This window comes from Brachypodium distachyon, chromosome 1 (genome assembly GCF_000005505.3).
Source record: "Brachypodium distachyon strain Bd21 chromosome 1, Brachypodium_distachyon_v3.0, whole genome shotgun sequence".
Classification (NCBI taxonomy): Eukaryota; Viridiplantae; Streptophyta; class Magnoliopsida; order Poales; family Poaceae; genus Brachypodium; species Brachypodium distachyon.
In genome coordinates, this window is record NC_016131.3 from 12329051 (window position 1) to 12342203 (window position 13153).

Below are 13153 nucleotides of genomic sequence, written 5' to 3' on the forward strand. Positions count from 1 at the left end.
CACATACACGTTAGCTAGAATATGTTTTTATTCGTATTATCAATGGCGATACCGATGACACTATCTTTATCAACAAACATGGTCTAATTTAAACTTCAAAGAATTTGATTTGGAACAAAACTAATATGCACTTCTTTAAAGAATCGAGGAAATAGTAGGCAAAAGGTTGTCAATGATGACATAGGTTATTTTTAGGGATAATGACCCATAGGGTTAGTGTGATATTTCACCTTGTTGTACAAGAACGTAACTAGCATATTATTAAAACATATAACACTTCATTTGGATGTAGGTATTCAATCTCAGAATTCGGAATTGGTATTGGATGCCCTTCAAATCATCTATTTGGATGGTTTTGGAATTGGCCACCAGAAATCTCCTTGAATCCGAACAACATTCCCCACACTTGCGGTTGCCCTCGCCCAATTCCGACCCACCCCCTCGGTTTTGGTTGAAATGGCCACATCCTACCACCCGTACCGACGTGCGTTCACTTATTTATGCTCCCTTCATCCTCTTTCAGCCCCCTTCCTCTTTCCGATCGAAGTGCTTTTTTTTCTTTCAGTTTGCAACTTGCAAATGTTCTTAAACTGCATATGCACTTTCATACACTATATGTCAGTTTTCCATGGCAATCTCACGAGATGTGGGCTGGTACAAGAATAGGATTATACCTTAATATGACATGTGCACAGACGTCTCGTGTTATGGAGTTGTGAGGAATTGGAGCGTGGCGCATGAAAATACATTATTTTATCCCTTACAATTAACAGAAGTGTCGTAGACGTCAACTAGGTTCTATAGATGTGTTTGTTGTTGTCTTTGAACTGTTAGCAATTGTTCGGATGGAGTATGTACTCTTTTTTTTTTCATGTTTTTGCAATTCCTCGTTATGTTCATGAATTGAAATTGGTGTCTTCTTTGAATTTCATGAGCCACTTCGGTGAACAACCAAACAACAGAATTAATTTCTAGCCCAATTCAGATTCTTTCTGAATTTGTATTCTAGCCCAATTCAGATTCTTTCTGAATTAACATATCGGTAACATAGCTAAGGTTAAACGTGACCCTCCGATGATGGTAGGCAAGCACGGTTTAGATGATGACTTGACGTTACCGTCCAGTCTGGGTTCAATTTGGTAGTCCCGGAACTTCAGTGTCCAAACGCGCCCAAAGTGTAGTGATGGGCACGGGAATACGGGATCGCTCTCTGACTAGCGTGCACGTGACGGCGCCGTCGAACCAAAACCGCACTAGCATCACCCAGAGTCCTAGACACCCACCCTGTGCAGTGGGCCCGACCAACGCATCTCTGCGGCTGCCCCACACGACAGACATGTCTGGAGCGCCTGCCCCCACCTCCAGCTAGACACCCCCTCCATCTCCGGCGACCCGGCCGACGAAATGGCGGCGTGGTGGTGCCCCGCCGAGTCCACCAAGCCGGTCTTCGTCGGGATCTTCGGCGCCATCCTCGGCGGCTTCGCCGTCTCCGCACTCTTCTTCCTCCTCTCCTTCTCCTCCCTCGCCTCTCCCCCCATCCCATTCCCCGCCGTTGCCCCCACTACCACCAACGTATCCGGCCCCGCCCAGCCGGAGACCATCTACAACCGCCCCATATGGAAGCCTCCGCCGCGGGGCTCGCGGATGCCCCCGCCGCGCGCCTTCCGCCTCACCCGCGACATGGTGCGCGCCCGCGCCCGCGACGGCGTCATCGTGGTCACCTTCGGCAACTACGCCTTCCTCGACTTCATCCTCACCTGGGCGCACCACCTCACCGCCCTCGGCGTCGACAACCTCCTCGTCGGCGCCATGGATACCAAGCTGCTCCGCGAGCTCTACCTCAGGGGCGTGCCCGTCTTCGACATGGGCAGCAGGATGGTCACGGAGGACGCCGGCTGGGGGTCCCCCACCTTCCACAAGATGGGCAGGGAGAAGGTGCTGCTCATCAACACGCTCCTGCCCTTCGGGTACGAGCTTCTCATGTGCGACACGGACATGGTATGGCTCAAGAACCCCTTGCCCTACCTCGCCCGCTACCCCGACGCGGATCTCCTCACCTCCAGCGACCAGGTCATACCCACCGTCACCGACGACAGCCTGGAGAACTGGAGAGAAGGTGATTTATTTACCCGCACATTGAAAATGGAAATGTTGCGTTGCATCCAAGATTGAATGTTGAGAAGAGAAATTGTGATGCATCATCTATATATTTCCGTCGCCTAAATATTGAGAAATGTTGCATTGCATTCTCCTTGCTAAATATTGCAATTTGAGCTCCTAGCTAAATATTGCATCTCTTGTTTTATTCCTCGGTCTTGAAATTTTTGAAATGAACTTTAGTTGAACTACAAAAACAAATCTTGCAGTCTTTAGTATTTACAGTACAAGGCTGCAAGCATTCGATAAAACAAAATTTTATGGGTGAAAGCAAGATAGAGCTCACTTAGTCAGCAAGAAAATGTTCACACACTATATTGGTCTACTTAATGTCATAGCACTGCTTAAGAGTATGGTCATGCCTGCCAACAGTACCAACAAATCCTCGGAGAACATGGACATGAAGTACAATACTATTGTTGCGAGTTTCTCCAATAGTTACGGAAATCTGCTGTGATTTTTGGTTGCAACTTTTTATTTACAACATAATAATATTGCCTTTTGTGTTTAGCACCAATCACCAGTAATCCGTTAAGAGTTTGGCATGATGTATCTTGGTACCCCTGAGTTCTGAAAAGTTTCGCATCTGTAGAGTAAAAATTGTTGCTATTTGTCTGTTTCAGTGACTGGGGCATTCAATATTGGTATTTTCCATTGGCGACCTACTGAACCTGCTAAAAAGCTGGCGAAAGATTGGAAAGATCTAGTCCTATCTGACGATGAAATATGGGACCAGAATGCTTTTAATGATCTCGCACACAAAGTTTTTGGACAACCTGTTCAAGGACAAGATGAACTTGTGTATTCATATGATGGGAAACTGAAGCTTGGAGTCCTACCAGCAGCCATATTCTGCAGCGGCCATACCTATTTTGTGCAGGTAGGGGGCATGTTTTGTTTGAGATCGGTAAATTAACAATCTTGAATGTCATTTCTTTTTGTTCTTTGGATGTTTGGTTAACACTCCTTTGTTTGACCAGTTTGTTCTTGGAATCATAGTGTGGTATTGATGGCTAATTGTTCTGTGTGCTTTTCTAATTGTCAGGGCATGCATCAGCAGCTTCATCTAGAACCGTATGCTGTGCACACTACTTTCCAGTATGCAGGTACTGAAGGAAAGCGCCATAGATTACGTGAGGCAATGCTTTTCTTTGATCCACCGCCATATTATGACTCACCAGGTCTGTTCACTGTTTATCTTTATCCCCACTTTAACTGTACTGTAGATTATATTTGGGAATAGAGGTTTATGCTTGCAGCTCTTCGTGGTGTGTTCGTTGTGTATGTGTTACATCAAGTTAACCAGTCAGCGTAATGCCACCAGAGATGTTTGAACCCTACTGAATAGCCGTGTAAACACATTTAGCCAAAGGAAATTGGAGATTTTTTTTGGATCAATAGTTACTATTGCATCATGATTCAGTCCTCAAAGATTGGTTTATCTTGTATTCTTCTTGTTATTATTCTTATAAAGCTTCATTGGTTGGTGCATCTTAGTGGATCGTAAATATAGTTTTACTCATTCTTATTTCATCATATCCATAAATTATGTGGTCTCATGCTGCAGGGGGTTTCCTATCATTTAGACCTAGCATTCCCAAAAAGTTGCTGTTAGATGGTGCCCATACAGTTGAATCTCATTTTGCATTGGTCAATTACCAGGTATCTTCAGGGATATATCTACATTTCATGTATAGTCTGGTTGCACTTCTATTATTAAAAGTTGTATGTTTATTATCTAATTAGTCAATTGCTTGGAAATTTTCAGATGAAGCAAGTAAGAACGGCACTGGCTATTGCTTCCTTATTAAAGAGAACCCTGGTCAGTGAAATTTATTTTTGTCATTCAAGTTTAATTTTATTCTTCATGACTATATTCTCGTTAAATTACTATCGTAAACATTTGAGTTAAAGCAGATGAGGGAGGGAGGGTAGTCCAGGGGCATGATTGAACTGGACAGAATAGTTCAGGGGACTTGTACCATTTTTTTTTCCTTTGAAGTATTACCTTGTTCGTTGAGCTGTTTTCAAGCATGTGAATGCAACTTTTCTGACTTTTGTTGGTACTTTTAGGTAATGCCTCCATTGTGGTGCAGGCTTGATAGGATGTGGTTTGGGCATCCTGGAGTTCTGGAAGGAACAATGACAAGACAACCTTTTCTCTGTCCAATGGATCATGTATTTGAGGTAATTACTCAAGGAAGAAAATTTCCTTCATAATTTGTACTCGTATATATTCTAGAAGGAGACCATCTGTTGCCTTTCTTCATTTTGTATGCTATATGTTGAGTGGACTAGAATGTAGAAATTATATTTATGTAATTAGTTGTCTTAGTGTTTACATTTTTCAAGATTTTTTTCACAATTAGGTTCACCCATAGGAAGACTAAATCGGAGTAATTGAAAATTATGTAAAAAAAATTACTGTGGAAGTGTATTATCTTATGAGAATACAATATGGTACTGTACTATATAACATAGAAGTTCTCCTAAAATCCTGATTTTTCTCCTGGCTCCGGAGAAGTGCTGATTTGAAGAACACATCTTTTTTGTAATCTGGTGAACCTCTGTTGGTCAAACGGCCTGGATTATTGCTCACACTTCATCCCGAAAAAAATCGTATAGAAATCAAGCAAGGCAACAATAGCATTCATGTTATTTGCTTACGCTGTTTCTAGGGTTTCATTTCACACGTGTCAAATACATTCGTTTTGTGAATTTCCTTTGCACTTTAGAATTAGACACCATTTTTAATTGAAACTAATCATAACATACTATTGAAGTCCCTCAATTAGTCATTATCCAAGCTCTATCATTGTAAAGCCTGTCATGCTTTGCTTTCTGGTCCAAATTTTGCTGGCTTTGGGCCAACTTACTTTCTATTCCAGACCCCACTGTTTACCAAGAACCATTTTCAAGATCAATCATTGATGCTCTGTGACATTTTTAAGGATCAGTCTCCGTTCTCTTGCAGTAACCCTGAGGAGATGCAGTAACTTGCATTTTACATCACCAACCGTTCCCAAATACTTGACCTTTTTTGACCAAATAGATACTCCCTCCGATCCTAAATTCTTGTTGTGGTTTTAGTTCAAATTTGTAACAAAACCACGACAATAATTTAGGATCGGAGGGAGTACATCAAAGGTAACCATGTTTTGGATACATATGCAGTAACCATGTTCCCAAATAATACCACGCGAACAACAGTGTGTAAGTTAAACCAAGAATTTTTCGGTACGTGTGCATTTGGTATTGTGGGTAAATACGTGTACAAAATCTGGAACTGCAACACTTTTTTTGGTCACTTGCAAATATAGAGGGAGGGAGGGAGCACACTACTTCACATCAACTGGTCGACAGTAGGAAGGAGGATGGGGCTATATTATCAGAAATAATGAGGGAGGAGTTGAAGCAGAGGGAGCAGGTAAATTGAATCGGGCATCTGATGCTTTACAAGCAGAAACTGAAGCACTGCTCCAAGCCATTTGTAGAGCCGCTGAACTAGGTGTGTCAAATGTCTTCATAGAAACAGATTGGTTGGCTCTGAAACAAGCAGTCACAAGTAATGCATATGGCCTGGCAGAATATGGGGAAGTAGAACATTGGCTTTCCCATGTCCCAGACTTTGTAAATGTTGCTGGTGCCAGCGATTTAGCTGGTCAGCCTGTGTAATGGAATGAACACTGAATCGTTCCATCTCAACCAAAAAAAAAAACTGGTTGACAGTAGAGCGAAATAAAGTTGGCTCTACCTGGCAGTACATGATAGATAGTATTGGTACATGATAGATAGTGTTAGTAATAAGTCATGAATATCGAAGTGGTTTGAAATAGTTGACATATCTGCAAAGTGCAAACAAGTCTCTCGAAACTGCAGAGAACCAATACACAGTGGTCTTGCTTGTCAGTTGAATATGTTCTATATAAATAATTCTTGTATGTCACCATGAAGCAAAAATTCCTACTTCAGCTCAGTGATTACACTGTGCAGATAAATGTTATGACGAAGGACTTGCCTGAGGAAGAGTTTGGTCCACATATTGATTTCAGAGAATACTCTTTTCTTGAGAATCCGTCGTTGCCTAAACAGGTACTGTTACTCAACTTGTAGCCATTTCTCCTTTATCCTGAAAAATGAAAGATGGGCTTGTTGTCTCCTAATGTTTTCTGTTTGGAGTATTGATTTAGGTGAAAGAGTCCTTTCTTGAGGTGCAGCTCTGCGATGAGCATAGTACCAGATGCTCCACAGCTAATGGAACCAATAAGCACAGACCCCTTATATTAGCAAGGAATAGCACTGAAGAAACGGTATATTATGAGGAACCCCCTTGGCATCTTGTTTCTGCTAAGTGCAAAACAGATGAGATCATGTCAATTATCTCATCCAAATGGTCACACTTATCCCATTACAAAAATTGTCCTTGTTTTGTTTAATCTCCTTGGTTTAGAAGAATTAGAATTATCTTGCTCTAAAAATTCATGCCACCCTTTATGAACTGTTATTTGTAAATTTAGCGGCAGATAACCATGTTATTTCTTAGGAGTTGTACAGTTTGTTAAGCATATGCATAGAATTTAGCGATGAGCTGTCTGAAAGTATTCTAAAAAAGAAGAATACAATAAATTGAAGCAAGAAATTAAGGCATTTCATGTTAACCGCTATAGTTTTTTTTCAGTACTAGTTTCTCTCTGTATAGATGTTGAAAACTAAGCTTAAAAGTGTACAGAGACGGATGCAGCTGACAGTCTGACACATTCATCAATTTATAGGAAGCAGCATACCACGTAGGAAGCAAAATAGGGGGCCTTAACTAACAGTCTAACACTATTAGTAAAAGGTATTGCAGAGTTTGCTTCAGAGCTTTATGCTGAAGAGGTATTCCCTTTGTTTTGCAGCTTTTGAATGTCTTCTCTCTGTACAAGAATATCAAAATCATACAGTTCTCATCTATGGTTGACGCCTTCAGAGGTTTTGCCGATGCAGTAAGCTGTTAACGTTTTCACAGTTTTGACTTTTTTTTTAATAAAAGCTTCCCATCTTAACTCTAATCACTAAAACCAGGCTGTGGAGACAAAATTTCGGGATCGTGTGAAGAGGTATGTGGGCATATGGTGCTGCGTGGAGTTACGTGAAATAGGGCACATATATTATGACATGTACTGGGATGAGAAACCAGGCTGGAAGCCGCATCCCCCACGGAATAGGGAAGAGGACCATCCACCTTGGTCCTAACTTTAGAGGTGCAAGAAAGAGACTAACTGTGAAAATGGATGAGATTTTGTAACAAAGGCAAGATAGATTACCCTACCGCAGATTCGCTCCTAAAACTAGAGCAGCCTGCTCCTGTCGTTTGGAAATCGGACGATTCTTCCAGCCAACTGGTTACTCTGAAGAGTACATATGGTTGTCGGTTTTGTAGGTCTTCTGTAGATTGATTCACTTCTGGCTAAGTAGTTGCCCTTGACCCATTCTTCTCCCACATGGGTGCCAGAAACGTTGTGTTGATGTAGACTGTGTGGTAGCATTTTAGATCATGAGCTTGCACCATGTTCATAAATACAGGCACCAGCTGCAAAGGAGAAGAAGGATTTCTTGTTGTTCATGCTAAAACAAAGCAAACCATGAAAGAGTATGTCCACTGTTTTCTCCATAACTTCTGTCTAACCGTCGCGAAGAGGGCTTGACCGAATGTTAGATTGTCAACCATGTAGTTAGCATAAGACATGCATTTTTCTTTCATTAAGTATTTAAATTTTTTGGTCATATAAATGTATAGTCAAAGTTAAACCTTTTTTTGCGGGAATTTTGAAGTTGAACTTTGACTACTAATATGGAGTTGCAGCAATTTTGTGCGAAGCAGAGGGAGGGTACATATTTGTGTGAACTACTACAGTTAAGATTGAGTTTATTCAATTTGGGGAGACAATACGAGCTAAAACTACAACACAACAAAACATTTGTCAACTTTGATTCTTTTGTCCTTTGCTCTTGGTAGAACTCCATGTTGCGCCAGGCAGGTTTCTTGGTCTTGTACGTATTCTTCAGGCGTACCTCTGACTAAGTCGGTGCGACCTTGTATGGCCCCGGCTTAGGTCCCATGTACTCGCCGATCCACCAGGCATAATTACAGAAATACACGAGGCGAAACAAAATGAAGTCAGTGTACCCTTTGTTTTATAATGTAAAGAATATGGTGTTTCATTAAGAACAGAACTGGAAATGGAATATTATTTTGGTCCAAGAATTACTTTGTTGGTTTATATGACATGAAATTTGTATCCATATATTCATTTTCAAAAGTACCTAGCACTTCATAATCATGGTTTCACATTTCATAAGTTATGTACTAATAGAGTAATCCTTGTTCAAAACCTCATCTTAACGGAACATAACACCTTATATTATTGAATGGGGGGAAACCTATTACGTACTTGGATGCAAATTTTGCCTGTCTGAACAAATATGCATGCCTCTCAATCTTATCGACGCACCCTTGAGGATTAAAACAATGTTTTCAATTGGCCGGTTGAAGTTTTCATATCTGCAAGATTTTGATATACTATCCTCTTGTCTCCGATTGACTCGGTCAAAACTTACAAACAACACTGCACTAATATTTCATTGAAATTGTGCATTTTTAAAATATTCAGACTAAGATTAGCAAAGGCGTCATAATTCACAGGGCATGCATGGAAGGAATTTGGCCAAAATATGAATTTTGGGAATCCTTCATGATGGATATGTTCTGGACTGAAGAGATGAATGGAACGAAATTTGGTCCAGAGAGAGTTAGTGGTGATAATTCGAATCCGGTATACACTTTGATTGGTTTTATAGTAAGTGGCTCGTGCTGTAATTTACTTCAGAGTGATATCAAACTCATTACTTTCAACAACGTCTGGCGACAATTCCACTTGCTCGATCCCTCCGTTTGAAAATATATAGCCCGCGTCCTAGAAAGTATGGGGGTCAAAATTCTTTGTGTTTGACCAATAGTTACTCCACTAAAATGCTTAGTTGGATTTGTACCGTTATTTTTCATGACAATAGTTCCACCATATATTTAAAGAGAAAAATATATTTTTGTCCCTCAATGTATTGACCGTAAAGCCTAGAAAATGGTCCCTGAACATTTGGCGTTCTTGAAATTTTCCAATTCTGAGTTTATGGCAAGACGAGAAAGGGCCGGGGCCACCACGGTTTCTACTGGCCGGCTGGCCGCGTGTCGCGTCTTTTGATCGACCCGGCGCAGGCCTTGCCGTCGGCAGTCTCTCGATCGTGGCCCTGATTCGTCAGCACCAATATGCATGTATATAGTGCGCGTTCATTGTTGGGCAAACCAATTAATAAACGCGCGCGGGGCCGGCCCCCGCTGCCAAATTCTTCCTCCCTCTGTTCTTCTCACTGTCTCACGTCGGCGCGCGCGTCAGATCATCGTTGGGAGCAGCGGTGCCAGGGTCCTCTGCCACGCCTGTCGCCTCCGCACTTCGCATCCACTCCACTGTGCCCTCTCCTCTGTTCTGTGGGTGCCCCCTGTCTCTCTGCTGATCTGATCTCCTCTGCTCTGCTCGCATGCATGCATGGATGTACGGACGGCCCGGTAGCTTAGCTAGCTAGTTATAGCTCGGATAGGCTGCAGCTTCTTATTGGCTTCTGCACACAATAATTAATCACGACTCTACTACGTGCATATGCATCGATCTTCGTGGCGCTCCTAGTACCATGTGTAATTATAAGACCGGACCAGTCGGTCGATCTCGTAGCTATAGCCGGCAAGGAGATGTAGCTAGTTAGGTTAGGCTAGCTCTCAGCTCACCGCAGCAGTGCTGGACAGAGAGTAGTGGGGCCAGGCATGCAGCAGAAGAAACATTGCGCATCGATCATCAAGAGGCTAGTTATTTGTCCTGCAGCACGGCACAGGCACAGCACAGCGCAGCAGGGCTGGCGGGGGCTGAGCTAGAACTTGATGGCAATCACAGGCGGCAATCTATCTACAGGGAGAGGGAGACGTCGCTTTTCTCGTCCCGTTAATCCCATGCACGCATGCTGAGCCCACGAGACGCCATTCAATAACGAACCCCAGCCAGCAGAGTCCGTCCCTTGGTTGCTGGCTAATTCCCTCCTCGCCAGGAAACCCTTCTCCACCACCGTCGCATCATCCATCCCATGATTCCCATCGATCTCCAACGCACTCCATATTCATTATACCCTCCTCGCTTGTTATATACGCCCCCGAATCCCCTCCTTTCTCTGACGACTAATTACCTCAAATCCATCCATACATCCCCGTTACATACGTGTACGGCCCCGGGAATCCTAGCTCGTCCGATGGCGGGCGACGAGGCGGTGGCGCAGCAGCCGCGCAAAGGCGGCACGGGGACTACGGCGGCTCAGGCTCAGGCACCGGCGGCGCCGGGGGAGGCGCAGCAGGCGGGGCTTCGGTGCCCGCGCTGCGACTCGCCCAACACCAAGTTCTGCTACTACAACAACTACTCGCTCTCGCAGCCGCGGCACTTCTGCAAGACGTGCCGGAGGTACTGGACCAAAGGCGGCGCCCTCCGCAACGTCCCCGTCGGTGGCGGCTGCCGCAAGAACAAGCGCTCCCGCTCCTCCTCCGCTTCTTCCGCTGCTGCTGCTTCCTCCCGCCTCTCCCTCAACCTCCCCGGCCCCGACCACCAACACCAGCAAGCCGACCTGCAGCAGCAGCAGCAGCACGCGGCCGTCAGGATGGGCGGCGGCTTCCGTGGCGTCGTCGACTTCCACTCCGGAAGCATGCTGCCGGGCCCGACGTCCGCCGTCGTCAGCCACGGCCAGTACGTGCCGTTCGGGGAATGGCCGGCGCCGGGGGCGGACGTTAACAACAACATTAGCCACGGGATGAGCGGCGGCGGCGGCGGCGGCAGCAGCATCGCGTCGTCGATCGAGTCGCTGAGCTACATAAACCAGGACCTGCACTGGAAGCTGCAGCAGCAGCGGGTGGCCACCATGTTCCTCGGGCCCCCGATCGCCGCCGACGCGCAAGCTCACCATCATCATCAGTTCGGAGCAGGCGCCGCCTTTCTGCAGATGGAGACGACGACGGCCGTGCCCGCGGCGGCCACGTCTTGGTTCATGGACAGCTCCTCCTCCTACGCGCCCGCGCCGCTGCAGCCTAATTCTTCTTCCTCGCCCTGCAGGCCGCCCGCTGCCGCTAGCTGCAGCAACATCAACAGCGGCAGGAGTACTAGCGGCGGCGGCGGCGGGGGTGACGTCGACAACGCCACGTCCAACAACAACAACTGCGGCGGCAGCGACATCCCGTCCTGGGGCGACATTTCCACCTTCGCCATGCTGCCCTAGGGGCGATCGAACTTAATTCCAAGTGCATGCTAATTATCTAATTCCGAAGGAATTCAGCTTAATTCAGGGGCTAATTTGTTTATCAGTACTGCTACTATCAGTTAATTAACGTACTCTAGTGTCTAACTGGGTTGAGATATACTTATATCGATCGATTCGTATTGTTAAGTGATAGTAATACTTGTCACAGACATCCTATCCTAATCAAACAATCCATGTATCATGTCATGTTATCTTCTTTTCTTCATTCCATTTGCTTTGTTTACTTTTCCGCTTTCGTTTATTCCATGTCCATGCATGCATGGGTATGTTGTATCTACAGTCATGGCGAATCCAATTAATCATTTTCGATCGATTCGACATATATAGTATAGCTAGGTTGTGTACACGTCAGCTTTACTTTCACTTAGTACATTTAAGCTAGCTAGAGAAATCGATCGATGAGATGGACTTGCTCATGGAAGTGTTTTAAGCATTTTTACTTGTTCTTTTTTCGTACAAAGCAAGCGAGGCTCACAGTTGTCATGCATGGATCCATGCATATGCATGCAGTTGCAGAGATGTCGTAGTTGTAGCAGCGAGTGCGTACAGTTCCTGTGGGCGTGAGCTGTACGCGTCAATCCAACCCAACCCAACCTTCCAGCAGTCTCTCGCTCCAGTGGCATCGAACCAAGTGCGTGCCTGTGACTGATGGTGCGCCAAGAGGGCAGGCGAGTTTAAGTCACGAGAATCCTACATAGCCGACTAGCTGGCCGGCCAAGAATTAGCTGGGATCGGCACGTACATTTACCAGGAGCACAAGTGCGCCTAGCTGGCTACCTTCGGTTCTAAATTGTTGTCGAAATATTACATGAATTTAGACATCGAAATATTACATGAATTTAGACATCTTTTAAAAATAGATACGTTAATTTGAGACAACAATTTAGCATCGAGTAGCTTAATCAAGCTAAGCTGAGGTCGCAAATATGGATTTGAGTCCCAAATCGATCTGTGCAACGTGCTGCACGCTCCCCACCAATTAATCTGTCTCTGAATCCCACTACCTTATCTCATGCATGACGCAGGAGTAGCAGCACATTCCGGCCGGTCTGCCAATGCGATGCCCGAAACCAGTAATGGCCTGGCAGGATTTAGTCTGAGCCTTTTTAACTCTATCGCCTGCCCTATATGTGATCAATATGAGAGAGAGAGACGTACGACGGATGGATGGTTCCGAAATGAAGGCTACTTTTGCGTCTTCGCAGTAAGATTCTTCCATTCCTAGGAGTATCGATCACTCAAGACCGACAGCCAGCCATAAATTGCTCTGGCCACTCCCACAGGAGGGACGACTGTTGTGAGATCTTGAATGGGAGCAAGCAACCGTGGCACCGGCTCTGCTTGCAAGTTCGACGGGGCAGACAATTGCACAAACCGAGATGTATCTACGTGACTGCGTGTATGCATTCCTTGGGCCTGGTCGCATAAGGCTTGCCTTGTCAAAGCCTGATCTTCAACTCCAAAGCCCGATATGGCCCAAGCTCGAATTTGTTCCAAAACTCGAGCCCGATATGGCCAACGCAAAAGTCCAAAGCCCAAAAAATTACATCACAGATCAATATTCGATATATAAACACGTATACTAATTTTTAACCGTCATATGCGATATAAT

General features: G+C 44.8%; 2 protein-coding genes across 2 annotated transcripts; both read left to right on the forward strand.

Moving 5' to 3' along the window:
• Positions 1 to 1263: 1263 nt before the first annotated feature.
• Positions 1264 to 7849, forward strand: LOC100845970 (arabinosyltransferase XEG113). The gene is made up of 10 exons (XM_003562285.4): positions 1264 to 2116; positions 2781 to 3037; positions 3203 to 3338; positions 3725 to 3819; positions 3926 to 3979; positions 4231 to 4344; positions 6151 to 6249; positions 6348 to 6467; positions 7056 to 7142; positions 7222 to 7849. The coding sequence occupies exons 1-10, from the start codon at positions 1405 to 1407 to the stop codon at positions 7390 to 7392; spliced, it is 1845 nt and encodes a 614-aa protein (XP_003562333.1). The 5' UTR covers positions 1264 to 1404; the 3' UTR covers positions 7393 to 7849.
• Positions 7850 to 10221: 2372 nt separating this feature from the next.
• LOC100823823 (dof zinc finger protein DOF5.7) lies at positions 10222 to 11852 on the forward strand. Its single transcript, XM_003559660.4, has one exon. The coding sequence runs from the start codon at positions 10327 to 10329 to the stop codon at positions 11497 to 11499; it is 1173 nt and encodes a 390-aa protein (XP_003559708.2). The 5' UTR covers positions 10222 to 10326; the 3' UTR covers positions 11500 to 11852.
• The last annotated feature ends 1301 nt before the right edge of the window (positions 11853 to 13153 follow it).

Coding starts and splice junctions, on each gene's coding strand:
- LOC100845970 (XM_003562285.4), top strand. CDS start 1,405: ATGGCGGCGTGGTGGTGCCCCGCCGAGTCCACCAAGCCGGTCTTCGTC. Junction 3,820..3,925: donor TTGCATTGGTCAATTACCAG/GTATCTTCAGGG, acceptor GGAAATTTTCAG/ATGAAGCAAGTAAGAACGGC. Junction 3,980..4,230: donor CCTTATTAAAGAGAACCCTG/GTCAGTGAAATT, acceptor TGGTACTTTTAG/GTAATGCCTCCATTGTGGTG.
- LOC100823823 (XM_003559660.4), top strand. CDS start 10,327: ATGATTCCCATCGATCTCCAACGCACTCCATATTCATTATACCCTCCT.